Raw genomic sequence first — 16,622 nt, forward strand, 5'->3', positions numbered from 1 at the left:
TAAACTGTAGTCAACTATTTTGGAACATGAGGGATATTGTAATTAGTAGTGTTGGATACTGATTTGAGAATTCAAAATATCTTTAGAATGTTGGTAAAACCCACAGTGCAAATAAAAGATAAATGGGTCACATTTTGAATGGGATAACAAGCCTTTACAAAGTAAACTTACTTCCTCAAAATTACTTTTATTAGTACTAACAATTAAAAAAACTATAGTTAGCGAATTATGAAGGAGAACCTGAAAACAATTTGCTTTGACTTCTTTGTCACAAATGTTTTGTTTTATGATTGTTCATCTGTTTGCTCTCACTTTACATTTCCCCAGGAAGCTTTGTATTTCAGCATCCTTAATTGACACTGACAAAATTAGCAACCAGAGGATTTCCTGGAGGCCTGGACCTTTTGTGTCAGGGTGAACTATGGAGCTCAGTCTTTTGCTATGTATTTTCCCCTTTCTGCTATTTGGAGTAATTTTGTATTAAGGATCTTAAAACTCTATTGTTTAAAATTTATCAATTTTAAGTGCACTAAGAAAATTAAGTGCTTCTATAAACTGATTCTTATATATATCCAAGATGGTTCATAGCTGGCATTAAAATGCTCTGTATTTTCTTATTAGGCCTTCAGTGTTTTAATAGTTTCAATTTTGGTAGTTTAAATTTTTGAGCCATTAATAGGGTAATAGTGGAAAAACTGGAAATAGTAGCTTTAGGCTAATTATATTGGTAATTTCAGTAAAGCATTGATACATAAGCATCCAGAGATATCACCCTGGGCATTTTAAATACATACATTTTTTTATCATGTGAGAGCAGTTTTCCATTGGTAACAGATTATTTTAAAATTACATTTTCTTTTCTTCTACAGGAAGGAACTTGAAACCTTCAAAGGTAATTTTGTGTTTAATTCTTCACTTTAAAGTAGATGAGAGTTAATTGATGTCAGATGTTCTCTCTTGATGATGATGAAAGAACTCATTCCTTTTTCTTTAAATCCGTTTACATCAAAAAAAAAGTTTGCTTAGTACTGTTTTGTAAGTTTTATTTAATCATAAGTGGTTTTGATATGCTCTTTTAGCTGTAACACGTGTACCAAGTGAGAGTTTCTCCTAATGACCATTATAAGTAATATGTTAGGATGGCACAGTGCCAACTTTGAGGTTGTTGAGAATCACAGTTTAAGAGATTCTGTTTTCTGCTGTACAAAGTCTGGGCCACGTGTAGGGGATGTGCTTGAAGATAGAGCTGTGCCCCTGCCGGTGACCCCCCAGTCACCTGAACCTGCTAAAGATGTTCAGTGCTGGGTCCTGCTCTACCACTGTCTTGAAACTTTGGGTAAGTCTCTTACGTTATTCAGGCTTAGTTTTCTCATCTATAAAATTAGAAGCTCTGATGAACTATATTTTGAGTTGCTAAAAGCACCCAGCATTGCTTTTTAATTTTAGGGAACTTCTGAAGGTGGAGCATTGAAGAATTCTTGGTCATGTTTCTCCTTACTGGTCATGGAGAAACCCTAGTGAAAAAGAGACAGCTAGACTTTCCAAGCAGCTCAAAACCCTTCCACTTCGCTATTTTTCAATTACTCATTAGCAATTAAGTAGTGAAATTACTGTTCTCAGAGAGATTCATTTCAAACCAGAAAAACTTTGAATTACTGCTTATTATATTTCACATATAAAATAGTATCTTTAGATTTACGGAATGATTAGAATTTTCTAGTGTATCATTTACAGTTGGATTATTTCTGTGTGTGATCTCTTTGAATATTTTACAAAAAATGACTAACCGTCAAGATAAAAGATATGAAGACTTATTCCTACTATGACTGTAATTGAACAGACTTGTTTTGGCTAGATTTCTATTAAACTGACTGTAGTGATAGTAAATGATTAAGTTTACGGCCAGTTTTTTGAGGGACTTAACATGATTGTATGATACATACTGTACTATCATGACTATCGTTATACTTAATCAATTTGTGAGCCATGACTCTTACTTCATCGGTGGTTTCAAATCAGGTCTGAAATTCTCATGAAATGTTGTTTCCCCTCTCTTTTTCTCAACTAGCATCTTCTTATATAACATTAGGAGAAGAAAAAAATCAAGTTAATATTAAAAGACAGGCAGGGACACTGATTATGCAAAATGTCAACTTGCATCTCAGTAACTGAGGTGTTCTTTTTTCTTAGTATGACAATATTCAGAGGAAAAGGAGAGCCCAGCAGTTGTTAAAAGGTTAGGGAGTGCTGCGTATTACCCGGTAGAATAATTCAATTTATGCCAATATATCTTGTTTATACACACATCCCTAATTATGTACAACATTAAACAGTACATCCAACCCACCCACGGGCCAATTAAAGTTCTCAAGTTGGAACAACGAAAATTGATTATTGTATCATACCAAGTTTTTTTCATATCAATATTCGTTAAAAATTCTTTCCTCCTGAGTGTTTTGCTACTATTTCAAAAGCATGCGTAGCATATAGTAATAAAAAAAGAAATGTAACTGCTCTTCCAAGATATTAGTGGAGGAAAAAAATTAATCACACAACAATTTCTTGTTTTTTGAACATCATTGACTTTATTTTTCCTTTATAATAGGTTGCAGGGAAAACAAAAGATATTACTTCCTTCATTTGTTCTACTCGATTTGTAATTCTATTTGGAAGCTTTTTACTAAGTTGGTGAAAACCTAACTTTTGGGGACAAAAACACAAACTTAGTAACCCTCAAAGTTGGTAATATAGATCAGTGTCATCCACCGAATCGTGGATTCTTCCTTCTCTATCCCATTCAGGATAATGAGTTCATATTTCACTTCTGCCCCCCTGCAGCACATCTCTACATTATTATTGAAATTAGTTATTTATTGTTGGTTTGTTTAATACTGGAAGCAGGAAGGTTTTCTGTGCTCCTCAATGGCATTCCATTAAACTTTTTAGGGATAGTCACTTGACTAATAGACAGTAGAAGAAGGAGGGTAGGATCTTAGAAGTCCTAATTTTTATTTTCAGTGGGGAAGGAATTCCACGATAATAAACATGTGTAGAGTTAATACAGGCATACCTTGTTTCATTGCGCTTTGCAGATACTGCGTTTTTTTACAAATTGAAGGTTTGTGGCAATCTTGTGTCGAACAAGTCTGTCGGCTCCATTTTTTCCAACAGCGTTTGCTCACTTCATGTTTCTGTATCACATTTTTGTAATTCTCTCAATATTTCAAGCTTTCTCATTATTATTATATTTGTTATAGTGATCTGTGATCAGTCAGCAGCGATCAATATCAAGGCAAGACCCCCCACCAGCCAAAAGATTACAACTTGCTGAAGGCTCAGATGATGGTTAGCATTTTTTAGCAATAAAGTGTTTTTAAATAAGATATGTGCATTGTTTTCTTAGACATGATGCTATTGCATACTTAATAGACAACAGGGTAGTGAACATAACTTTTATATGCAGTGAGAAACAAAGAAATCATGTGACTGGCTTTATTGCGATGTTTGCTTTATTGCGATAGTCTGGAACCACACCTGCAGTATCTCTGAGGTCTGCCTATAAGTTTTCCACAGCTTCTAAAGACATGAGAAATTGGCCATGAATAGACATGTCTGTTATTTTAGGGATGAGTCATCATTTTCCCTCTTTCATTTTTAAAATAGATTGTCATTCCATATGTAATTCTTAAAATCATTCTTAAGATTTTTAAGTATACGAGGTCTGGCAATTATGTTTGTGAAGTTGTCCTAGAAAAAGTGCTACATACCTCATTGCTGAATATCACTACAGTCACCTTCAAAGTACTCTCCTTGGGAAGCTATGCACTGACGCCAGTGCCTAGTCCATCCTTCAAAGCAATTTCGGAACTCTTTTTCTGGAATACCCATCAGAACTGTGATCGTATTACCCTTGATGTCCTGAATGTTATCAAAATGTCTACCTTTCAGTATTTCCTTTATCTTCGGGTAAAGAAGAAGTTATTTGTAAGTAGGAGGGTGTGCCAATACAGTTGTTTACTGGCTGAAAGCTCCCTCACAGACAGCGCTGTGTGAGCTGGTGCATTGTCGTGATGCAAGAGCCATGAATTGTTGGCGAAAAGTTCAGGTCGTCTAACTTTTTCACGCAGCCTTTCAGCATTTCCCAATAGTAAACGTATTGAACAGCTTGTCCAGTTGGTACAAATTCATAAAGAATAATCCGTCTGATATCAAAAAAGGTTGTTAGCAACATCGTTGCAACAAGTTCATGAACTTCATTGTTAAACCTAAAAGCCTAGAAATAATCTGCCACTGAAAAATACAGCGGCAAAGAGATGTAGGATTGGATGTTGTTCTTACCTGCATGAGATTCCTGACTTAACATGGTTTTAATGTGCAGACTTTCTCTTTAATGTTCACTTAAGTTCCTCAGCAAAGTTCACTGTCATTCTCTCTTCTCTGTGAGAATACTGGAGCCGCAACGTGCTGCGTGCTTGGGGGCTGATAGGCTGCTCCTCGCACAGCTAAGTGTGTTTGTTCCCGCCGTTCGTGTGGGATGCTCACGCAGAGTGAACTGTGTTTGCCCCGAACTCATTTATGCTTACCATTGTGATGCGTACCTTACTTAAGTATCAGGTGAAACGATGAAACTTCAGTGTCAAGGAGAACTGGAAGCAAACGAAGTTGACTGCTTTGGAAGACTTAAAAAAATAACCATGCTTTCCTTCATGAATTCTTTGAATATAGCTCCACTGATTTGAAAATTCTTGCATATGCCATCCATACTGCAGTGGATGAAACCTCCAGTCTATTTTTAAAAGGAGAGCAGGAATTTAAGATGTGAAACCATTTGTGTACAGAATCATTCAGGATTGTTATTATTTTTTTCCCCAATTCTTTTCTAATTCTTAATTATACCTTTCACATCAAGGAAAGGATGGCTGGTAATATGGGAAAAAGTTGACCTGGAGGAAGGATCATTTTTTGAGAATCCATGTAAGGAAAGATAGATAGTCTGGATTTACAGGGCTAGGCTCAGGAGCAGAAATGAAAACCAAGACAAATATGCTTTGGTTAACACAGACTTGAAGACAGGAGGAGCATAATTGATGGATCAGCAGAGCATGGTAATCTTGGAAGCTGATGAGAGCATGATTAAAATGATTGGCCATGGAGTTGGCGCTGCAGAGGAGAGGTCTGACTAGACCCAGTAAAATAAGCAAGATGTGAGGTACTGGGGATGTTGTGCACCAGAAAGGTGAGGAACACGTAAGTGTTGAGATGGGTCTTGTGGTCAAGAAGGAATTTCGGTTTGAGATCTTATAGGTGGAGCAGTTCCCATTGATGACGATGACTAAATTGAAGCAAAAATAGAAGTCATAAAATTGAAGAGGTCGTCTGAATCGGAGCATTCTGAGACCATTAGGAGTCTCACTTGTTGGATGACTCTTAGGTTGGGGTTAGCATACTGCTGCTGAGGCAGGCCTTAGCATGTTACAAATCTAAATATGATGATAGATGGTAAGCTTGGTAGACTCTGTTGGTTCCGTTCAAGAGTTCGCTTAACCTGTGAGACAAAACTATTCAGCCACCATTTGGCGATATTTAAGTGATGGAGACTCAGGTTGGATGATACAACTCGTCTTTCCTCAAGGATCTAAGCACTGTGGCAAAGCTTATAGAACAGAAACTTTAATAAAATATTAAATAGAAATAAGCACACTGAAGGGGGAGGAATCAACTGTTTTGAGAAAGGCACTGGCTTGAGCTGGATCTGAATGATGAGTACTCACCAGACTGGAAAGGGTAGTAAGGACATTCCAGGAAGAGGTAAGAACAATTGCAAAGGTGCAGCAATGGTTTTTTCTTTTGGGTTTTTTTTTTTAAGAATATGAGTTAAATTTTAACTTCTTGTTCAATAAGGGACCTACAAATAATTTGTTAGGGCTAAGGCATATGGTGTGTAGGGTGAAGTAGGATGAAATTGAGACAGGGAACAAATGGTGCACAGCCTTCTGCAAGAAAATAACAATGTCTGTTGGCCTGCACCAGCAGACACAGCCAAACTTGCGATAACAGAAAACGCCACAAAACAGCTCCTGGCTTATAGGCAGTCAACATTTTCCGTTCAAGTAATACTACTTTGTCAGCACAGCCCCTATAAAACCCTCCTCACCCCCTCCCTCGGGTCTCCTTTAGGCTTGCAGCCCGGGCTGGAGCTGTCTATGCTCAGCCCAATAGACTTTCTCTTACTAAAATAGACTTTCTCTTAATAACCTTTCTTAACTTTCCTGACTGTGCACATTTCTTTACCGGCTGACCTATCAGTCTTGAGCATATTTAATTTAAAGTGTTTATGAGGCATTCTGGGTAAAACTGTCCAGTGGGCTGTTGGACCTCAGGGGAAAGATCTGAGCTAGATTTGGGAGAAGTCAGCATATAGGTGGGACTGGAAGCCTCGGGTTTGGATGAAGTTATCCACAAAGAGCAGGCAGAATAAAAACAGATGATAATGGATAGAAATTTAGGAATCACTAACATTCACTGGACAGGCAGAAGGAGAGAACTAGTTGCTTACAGTGGAGGCTAGAAAAATCACCACAAAGGTAAGAGGAAAAGTGCGGTGTCACTAAGCTGAGAACATTTCAAGGAAATGCCAAAGAAGCATGGCGTATTGTTGTGGAGAGGGCGAAGTGAAATAGAGTCCGAGAAGGGTCATTCAATTTGGCAATTAAAAGCTAAATGGTGATGTTACTGGGAACAATTTCAGCAGCATGGTGTGTGGATGTGGGGGCAGGATGTAACCCGTAGGAAGGAGGATTCAGGAATAGTCTGTTTTGTTTGCTACTGTGACCCTGGGTGCTTGACACATTGGTACTTAGTAAATATTTGAATAAAAGAGGAAGTAGAGACAGTGCTTTCAAAAGCTGAGTCTTGGGGAAATAAAGAAGAGGGGTTATAGGAGAAGGGTTACGTTGCCAAGAGGAATGCTTTTTTAATTTGTGGGAAACTTGTGTGCCTTTGTATGAAAAGGGAAAAGAGGCTAGAGAGGGCGAAGCTGAAGATGAGTGAGAGTGGCTGATTGACGGAGCTGTGATTCAGAAGGGACCAGAGGGAGTGGATGTAGGGCATCTTGTTTTGAAACAGGAAAGGACTGTTACAAGTGTTTGAACTGTTGGAACTGTGATGATTTAAGATACTTATTATCAATAAATGGCACATTCCAAGCCACTGGTTAGTGTTGCTAAATTTGAAGGAAGCTTTAGGCTAAAGCTATGTTAATAATGGAGTGGGGGAAATTTATAAATACCTTGTGTTTTTTTTAATGAACTGTATTCTTAATCTTTATTTTATTACTTTCAGATAGCAAGGTCTCTGTGTCTCTTTTGGTATGTTATTGATACATCTTCGTGCCTAGCTGACAAATTCAGATGGATTTAGTATATTTTTAGCTCTCCCCCCACTTTGAGCAGCATTTGGTATGGCCCCAGATCTGTGCATACATCTTCGCACACCGAGCCCTGAGAGCTTGCATTTGGCTTTTATAGAGGCAGTAGATTCTGATATTTGTCTGTTTAAGCCATCAGCAGAAAACTACCAGGCTTAGTACAGTTTATCTGGGAAAACCTGCTGCTGGCCTCAGCCTCACTTCCTTTGTTCTACCATCCCAGAAGATGCACGTCAGGGGAGCCGCCTGATAACTGGAGGTTCCACTGGACCAGCACTGAGCTGTTTACTTGTTCAGTTCTCATACCTATGTCATCTCCAGGACTCACCGAAAATAGTCAGAGGAATGCCTGTAGGTGGAACTTTGTTTTTTCTTCACTGCTTTTCTTTAAAATTTGTACCTCCGTGTTTGGGTACATTGCAGTATTTTCATGGTATGCAGATGATATATTATTAAAAAGCAGAAATTAAATTTCAACTGATTTGAACCTACAAGCAGAACATTTTAATAAGAGCATTATTCATTCCTATGTATTATAATACCAAGAAGTAATAATTAACTGTGTAAATACCCAAAACAAATAAGTAAAAAATGTTGCATGGAAATCTAGGGTTTTTGCTTTTATAACGTATCTTATCCATTGGATGAAATTCACCAGACAGTCCTTTTATGAGGCAGCATTTATATTACAAGATAAATATGAAATACCAGGAAAGTAATGCCAGCTAGTAGAATGAGGACAGTTCTTATGCTGCAGCTCCATAAAATTAATTCAGCATCCCTTGCTGCTAGTGTGTTTATTTTCTGAGAAGTGGTTAATGCAGTTAAATATGTGAGCCATATTTAATAACTGTAAAGTTAAAATTCATTCCATGTTACTATATGGGTTCATCTAAAATGGCTGATTTTCCAAGTGGATTTTGAAAATGTCATAATACTCCATGCAGATTAAAAAATATATATTATTTTTCTAATTACACAGAACTTCAATGCACCCTATCACCTGTTGGCTCGTGGCCATGACTGTAGTGACGTCTGTATGTGGCATTTTTATACATACACATACAAGGATATTGAACTTGTGAAATTTACTGCAAAAAATTGTACCTTAAAAATTAATTGGTAGCTTTTTTTTGTAGAGTACTTTATTATTCTATCCATGGAGATAACCGAGGAATAATTTCAAGTAATTATTGCATTTTTTAAAACTCCATATTATACCTTCAAGGTGGCACATGTTTTGACATGTTTTATATCATGCCCTGTGAAGGTAGAAGCCCATTTGTTTTCAAAGGAAAGGAAAGGAAAGAAGCGATTATTCTGATTATTCAGTTTTTCAGATTTCAAAGTAGAATAAGGTATGTGTGCATCAAACTTGAATTAAAGGGAAAGTTTCTTCTTTCTGTCCCTTTTTCACGTTCTCATCTTGTGTTTAGCAGAGCAAAACCCGTCAAGCTCTTTGGACTTAGATTGGCATTAACTGAAGCAAAATGATAGCTCAGGAATTCATTATAACATTGGAGCATTAGTGGAATGAAATTCTAACTTGAGGTATCACCACATTCTTGTTCATTATTTATTAAGTGTTGAGAAGTAAGCTGGTAAGAATGGAGGAAGTGAGAACTTTAGTGTTTATTTTTAAAGTATTAGGGATGTATAATACATCTTCTTTTCTCTCTGTCATACTATCTTAATATAGTGGTTCTAATAATAAAGATTTGAATATAACTATAATCTGGTATTAAATTTAAAGTTTTTAAATTATTTATTTAGGAATTTACTCTCTGAAAATCATGATTTGTTGGTGAATAACTGGCAAGATTTTTTTAAGAATCTGTTCTTTTTTTCATGTATATTCCTTTTTAAAAAGCGTGTGTATATTATATAACTTGGTGTTTAAATTAAGTTGTTGTCTATGTCCTATTGTACAGAAATATTTATATCCTGTGTGTTAATTTTGACAGTTTATTTTTAAGACCCTGTTGATTTTTTATTCTAATGCCCTGTCAAGATGCTGTACTGTGGCAAGACCTAGAACTCGCTAAGACGATGTTTTATATTGAAGGGGAATTGGAATTCTAACAGCTTGGTGAGGCATTAACACAAAAGGAGAGCGCTGAGGATTAGTGTCATGATGCTTAAATGTTACCTTTCTACGATTTCTTACAATGATTATATACACTATTATATAATCAATAATTATAGCAGTGGAGTAATTTAGAAATGTAGCAGGACAACTTTTTGTTTTGTATCATATATGTTTGCTATCATGAATAAATACAGCTGTTCTGTTTCATTACCTCTTTGCTGGAACATGGTATAAACTTGACAGCAAAAATTATACCTTTCAGAGAACTAAATCTGGCTCCGCAAAAAGGAGCATTCTATGAAAATTTTACCTGTCAGGCTCAAACAGATTTTTATCTGTTGAATTATATGGAACCTTCATGGTTTTGTCTCAGTTTTTTTTTGGAGGTGTGTGCTGCAAAATAGCCTATGGGATGTTGTAGCTCTGCTGATTAAAATCTGTTTCGGGCCGTTGATGGAGTTTGCACCTTCTCTGAAGACAGTAGTTGCCTAATGATTTGTATGGACTTCCAGAGCAAGAAAGAAGTCACATGGCCAGCTGAGCTCTAAACTGTCTTTTCTACTTAAATATTCATCTGGCTTTCCTTGAAGAGGAGGGCCTATATACCACAAATAAATGTGTGTGTGTAGATAGATAGATAGATAGATAGATAGATAGATAGATAGATAGATAGATTAGATGGATTAGATAGATAGATATTAAATTTGGATAATCTGACTATAGTTGAGAAATAAAACATCATTTATCCTAAGATAAGGGAAATAACTAAAGAAACATTGGAACAGTACTGTGGTGTTTAATTCACTTTTCTGTTTTTCTGAGGACGATTTAGAGTATTTGTATAAGACAACAGAGGTTAGTATAGGGTATTTACTGGTATGCTATTCACTGTCAAGTACCTAATTACAGTTTTGCAAAGTTACAAAAGAAGTATGGTAGTTGTAGTTAAGATGGAATTGAATAACGTGTTTCCCCAAAAATAAGACCTAGCCGGACCATCAGCTCTAATGCATCTCTTGGAGCAAAAATTAATATAAGACCCAGTATTATATTATATTATATTATATTATATTATATTATATTATATTATATTGTATTATATTGTATTATATAAGGCCCGGTCTTATATTATAGTAAAATAAGACGGTCTTATCTTAATTTTTGCTCCAAAAGATTCATTAGAGCTGATTGTCTGGCTAGGTCTTATTTTTGGGGAAACACGGTAGTTAGAAACTTACTGTGTGAGGATAACTCATCAGTTCTAGTTTATTTTAATTGAAAGTAAAAATATTTGTAATAAGAATTGTCACAGTAATTTCAATGATGGAATCAAAAATAAATAATATTTGAAGATGTGAAGTTGCCATCAGGATTTTTTTTTTCCCATTTAGTAACATGGTACAAAATACTAATAGCACCACTATAGGTATATGAGTATAATTCTTATTAAAGAATGTTATTCTTATTAAAATTATAATGAATTAGAGAAAAGAAAGAAACTACAAGTTATTAATCATCTGCATTATGCTAGCTATGTGCTTTGTGTATTATAGTTAGCGCCACAGTGTCTCAGTATCACAATAACCTTCTGAGATAAGAAAACAGAGCCAGAGAGGTTAAACAAGACAACCAGCCAGGGAGCATTTGAGCAGGGATTTAAACCCACCAATATCTGCCTCAAACCCTGTGTTTTTCTCACTTCAACTCAATTCCTGTGAAGGGCTAAAAAGTAAACAAATATGATTGAGACTCATTTTCTGTTCTTATAGTTTGTGTTGTTTATGTATTGCGTTTACATCTAGCCCCTTTCTCGCATTCTGTTTCTATACCAGATAAATTTGAATTCACAAGAGTTAGTGGCTGAGGCGCTTCATGAGATTTCATCTTTAGTTCCATTTTAACTGCTTACTGGTCTTGCTGTATAGCTGCTTTCAGTTATACCTCACTATTTTAAAATACACCTCACTAATTTACCAACCAAACACCAGTGTAAAAAGAAAATGCAAGCTGATTGATGTTACAGAGCCCAGCAGAGATTCCTCTGAATGTGGGATGTGAGCTGAGGCTCAAAACAGGTCCGAAAGGAAGACTGTTAAGGCCTCTAGATGCCTTCCCCACACTGTGCCTGACTCTGACGTGACATATTTATTCCTAAAATACAGAGTCTTTTCTATTTCAGCTACTGATTTCGACAGTTTTAAAAGAATTCCAATGTCCCCTTTTTCTACTTCTAGAATCATATCTTAGAATAACCTTTTAATCATATAATCCAACATCCTATCCTATGTAGAATCCCTTTTTGCACAATTCTGAAGGATGTTTACCTAGAGTCTGTTGAACAGTCCTTACTCTCTGTTAACCTTCCTAAATTTCAGAGCCTTAGTTTCCCCAACCTTGTTTTTCATAATATCTGGTGGCAGATGCTTTCTTCTCCTGGTCACCCAAGTCTGGACACACTCTTGGTTTTCAATATCCCTTATAAAATAGTGTTTGGCTCACTGCAGTCCTCCAGAAAGAGCTTTTTAATCACTTTATTTACCCAGTTAGCTCACGTTTAACCACAATGCCCAGGTCATTTTAACATGTAAGTGTCCCTAATTTTTTAAAATGACTATAAACACAATGTATTCCCATTATAGGCAATTAGGAAAATACAAAAGCTGCCAAGAAAAAAATAGAATCACAAGTCAGAAATAATCTAAACAATTTTGGAATGAGTACACACACACACATATTAGAGACATCCTCCACAGTTGAAATAGCTAATAAACAATTTTGTTGCCTGTTTTTTTCACATGAGTATTGCCTCATGCCATTAATGAATTTTTGAAAAATACCGTTTTTCCATTGTTGGACACATGGGTAGTTGGCAACTTTATACTAATTTTAAGTTACTAATTTTAAGTAACTAATTAGTTACTATACTAATTTTAAGCTGTAATAAGCATCTCTATGTATACATGTTTTCTTAGGATCACTTCTTTTTTAGGGTCTAAGGGTATTACATTTTTAAGGTTCTTAGTGCGCGCTGACCATTAGCTTTTTAGAAAAGATATGCCAGTTTACACTTTCATTAGCAGTGTATGTGACTGTATCTGATTATTTCACATAGCCTCACTTTAGATTTTTTTTGTCTTTACCAGTATTATAAAAATATTTGATTATTGTTTGAGGTATAGTGGTGAGGAGAAATTTGATTTTTTACCATTTTGTTGTGAACTGTTTTATTCATGTTTTTGGCCACTTTCAGGTGGAGGTGTTTTAGTATACTTGTTGATATGAATGAGGTTGTTACATATTAAGGGTATCAAAACATTGTTATACTTACTGCAGACATTTTTCTCAACTGGTTATTTGCCTTTTAATTTTGTTTGCTTTTTAAATTACACACAGAAGTTTAATTATGTATGTATTCAAATGAATATTTTTAATGATATCCTCCATTGTTTCAATATCTAAAAAGTTGTCTCTCATTCCTAAGAAATAAATGTTAGCTTATAATTTCTAACAGTTTTTATTCTAGCTTAATTTTTATTTGCTGATTTTACTCTAATTAATCTAGAACTTATTTTGATGTACAGCATGAGGTGAGCACTCAGTTTTTTGCTGGTACAGGTAATTAATTTTTCTAGTACGTACTGTGGAATAATCCTTTGCAGTCTACCTCCATTGTTGGCAAAATTTAATTGGTTAAATTAAACTCTCTGCCTGCCTGGTACCTGAATTTGAGCAGCTGAATGAAGCTGGAAAAAACATACAACCTTTTCCTGATTTCTCACTGAGTTGTCCACAACTCACTACAGAGCCTTGAGCACACACTGGTAATCCTATTGCATTTCACTTCTGTGCCTCTTTTCAAACTGCCAGCATCCCACCCCTATTCCTCATTCTTAACTGTTTGCTCCGGATTTCACTGAGGAAACAGAAGTAGTCAGAAGAGAACTTGAATGTGTTCCTTCCACTGCCTCTCCCTGCTGCCTGTATCTGCTTCCTTCCTGACTTCCTCCCTGACACGTGACTGTCCCTGTTCTGAAGTTCTACCCCCAGCTTCGGTGCACTGCAGCCCATCTGTTCTCTCTGCTTCAGGACTTGGCTCTGGCAGTTTTTTCTTCTGTCTTCCTACATCATCGGTGTGTGCCTCTCTGCTGAATCATTCCCAGCAATGATTCTCATTTTCCCCATAGTTTTCTGTTCTTCTTTCTACTCACCATCCCTACCCCATCCGAGAAGGTGAAGTGCCTCTGGGCTCCATCCTGGGACCTTTTCTCTCGCCTTCTGAAGTCTCATCTGGTCCCAAGGCGTTAAATACCTTCTGATGCTAATGAATCCCAGATTAAAGAACTCCTATCCTGACCTCTCCCCTAAGCTCTAGACCTGTATATCCCAGTCCCAATTCAAAAAGAATCTCTACAGTTGTGCTTACAGGTGTCTTAAACACAACATGTGAAACCCTGAAGTCTTAATTCTCATCCTTCCACCTTCCTGGCCCCTCAGTCTTCCCCATTTAATTAAATGATGCTACAATTCATCCAGGAGCTTAGGCCACAACAAACAACAGAAACATAAGATGCTGCGTGATTCCTCTCTTGCTGTCACACTTCACATTCAGTTCATCTGTAAATCCAGTCAGCCCTACCTTGAGACGAGGTCCCAAGTCTAACCGTTTCTTACCACCTCTTCCACTGGCGTCCAGTCCAGGGAGCCGTAAGTTCTCATTTTGACAGCAGCAGTGGCCTTTTCGGTGAGTCCCTCCACCCTGTCACAACACTTTGTGCTTCCCATTACTCTTAGAATACTATCCGCGTCCTCCTCGTGGCTGGCAAGGCTCTTCATAACCCCGTACTTTGCTCACTCTCTGACCTTGTCTCTTCCCTCTCTCTTCCTGGCTCCTTCTCCCTTCCTCCAGAGAACCCCGGATGCTCCACCGTGTCCACAGTGTCTCTTCCCTCTGCTCTCATGGCTTGTCCTCCAGACAGTAGCCTGGCTCATTCCTTCCCGCTGCTTCTTCAAAGGTATCCACATTTTAAATTGTACATTATTCTTTCCCTTTGCTTGGCTTTATTTTATATATATATATGAAATGTGCAAGCCTGACATACATTTCTCTGCTTTTCTCTGTTGTCCCCAATGTGTCTAGAACAGTGATTGGCACAGTGCTCTGTAACTGTTCGTTGGATCAGTGGAGTACTATGACAGTATCCTATCCCCTTGCTTTCTGGCTGGGACTCCCGTTTAACTCTGTCTTCCAAACATTGTCAGAGCTATGTATCTAAAAATTCATATCCAACCATATTGTTAAACCTTGAAGCGGCTCCCTAATCCTTACAGCAGTTATTTCCTAAACATCAGTCATTTAAGCTTCACTTTCACAATTTTTGTCATATCCATGTACAATCTGTACTGTTTTTGACTGATTTTCTTTAAATCAACTCATTTTGAAAATGTATTTTGAAATACACTTACTATAAATGGAAAACCAGTGTCACTTGATACAAATAGGAACGAATTACAAAAATAAATGCATAACTGGTAAAACTGTCTGCTCCAACCCAAATTATCTTGCCTACAGTATTTGAAAAACTGAGTTTCAGGATTAAGTCCAAGCTCTTCAGCATAATGGACAGAGCCCTTCTTGAAAGCCCATGCTTGCCTCTCCAGCTTTGTTTTCCTGTGTTCCGTATCTCATGATCCAGGAACCCTTCACCCACCATCTTGCTCCAGCTTTTGTTCTTGCCGCCTCTTCTCCTCGGGCTTTTTTTGCCCTCACGCCCTTGTTTGGCCATTACCTGTTTACCTCTGGGGACTGCTTAGTTGCCACATCCTCTAGAAGGCTGCCTTGACTCTCGAAAGCAGGTTAGGTGCCCTTCTTTTCTGTTTCCACGGCACCCTTAGGCGCCTCTCACCTAATTCATCATATTCTATTGTAGTTACCCGCACAATGTCTTTTCCTCCATGAGCAGACTGTGAGGTGCCTGAGCACGAGGGTCCTGTCAGACCCATCTGTGTAGGCCTCACACCGAGCCCAGGTCTGTCAGTGAATAAGGAAATGGCTGATGGATGAACCCGAACCTGAGGTGTGTGGCACGCATGCAAGTAGGGGCGAGTGGTAGGGCTTTTCATTCAGTTACTGAAGGAAGACTGTCCCTTTCAGAAGACCTTTAGACATTTTACCCAGTGGGTGTGGGGAGGAAGCGAGGCACAGTTCAGGAGGCAGCCTGTGGTGCAGTTAGCTGCTGGAGGTAGAAGTGCCAGGGAAGGGTGCGCAAGCTGGGCTTTTTCTGCCTTTATCTGTTGCCACTGCTGACTTTATTTCTGCAGACATTGTGTCCTGAGGTGAGGGGAATGTGAAGCCTGAGTTCAGAGGAGTCCCAAGGAAGAGTATTAAAACTAATGGAAATGTGACGTGCTAAACAAAGAAAAGGGTTGAGATGAGAATGCACAAAATCTCCTCAGTGTAAGGAAAGAAAAAGGCTGGGGAAAACATCAGATTTCAGCCTGGAGTGAAGTGGGGAGACAGGAAAAAAAGGAGATGAAAGAGGACAGAGGAAGGATTTAAAGAGCAAGAGCATGTGCACCTGAAACTAATAAAAATAAATAAATAAATAAATAAAAATAGAGAGAGCAGAGGTGGTATGAAATTAGCCAGCTGTGTATGTGTGTTACATGGCCAACTTGAAAATTACCTGTTGTTTGCATTGAAGTTTTTGGAACTATTTCAGAAGTTTCTGCTGTTTGCAGGACTCGAGGGTTAAAAAGTAAAAAGTGTGAAGTATTCCCCTAAAAAGCATGAAGTACACCCATTATAGGGCTTACTTAAGCCGCATTTTTTTTTTCACTACTGAAAACTTTGAAATTACATTGTTTGGTAAAATGACTATTGTCAGAAAGTTAGCAAATAACATGTGTGAGCAAGTCTGTGGAGAAAAGGGAATCCTTGTGCATTGTTGGTGGGACTGCAAGGTGGTACAGCCATTATGAAAAACAGCATGGAGTTTCCTCAAAAAAACTGAAAATAGACCTACCAGTTCCACTTCTGGGTATTTATCTGAAGAAAACGAAACACTAATTCAAAAAGATACGTGCACCCCTATGTTCATTGCAGCATTA

At 37.5% G+C, this 16,622-nt stretch overlaps 1 protein-coding gene across 3 annotated transcripts in view; it reads left to right on the forward strand.

The window, feature by feature from the left end:
• Positions 1-16,622, forward strand: part of DTNBP1 (dystrobrevin binding protein 1) — a 130,584-nt gene that overhangs the window by 58,336 nt on the left and 55,626 nt on the right. For 2 of the 3 annotated variants that reach the window (XM_033115667.1, XM_033115666.1), the window contains exon 7: positions 870-892. The exons of the other annotated variant lie outside the window; for it this stretch is intronic. In XM_033115667.1, the coding sequence (XP_032971558.1) occupies positions 870-892 (23 nt within the window). The remainder of the gene's footprint in view (positions 1-869; positions 893-16,622) is intronic. 3 annotated transcript variants of the gene reach the window in all.

Source organism: Rhinolophus ferrumequinum, chromosome 9, assembly GCF_004115265.2.
Source record: "Rhinolophus ferrumequinum isolate MPI-CBG mRhiFer1 chromosome 9, mRhiFer1_v1.p, whole genome shotgun sequence".
Classification (NCBI taxonomy): domain Eukaryota; kingdom Metazoa; phylum Chordata; class Mammalia; order Chiroptera; family Rhinolophidae; genus Rhinolophus; species Rhinolophus ferrumequinum.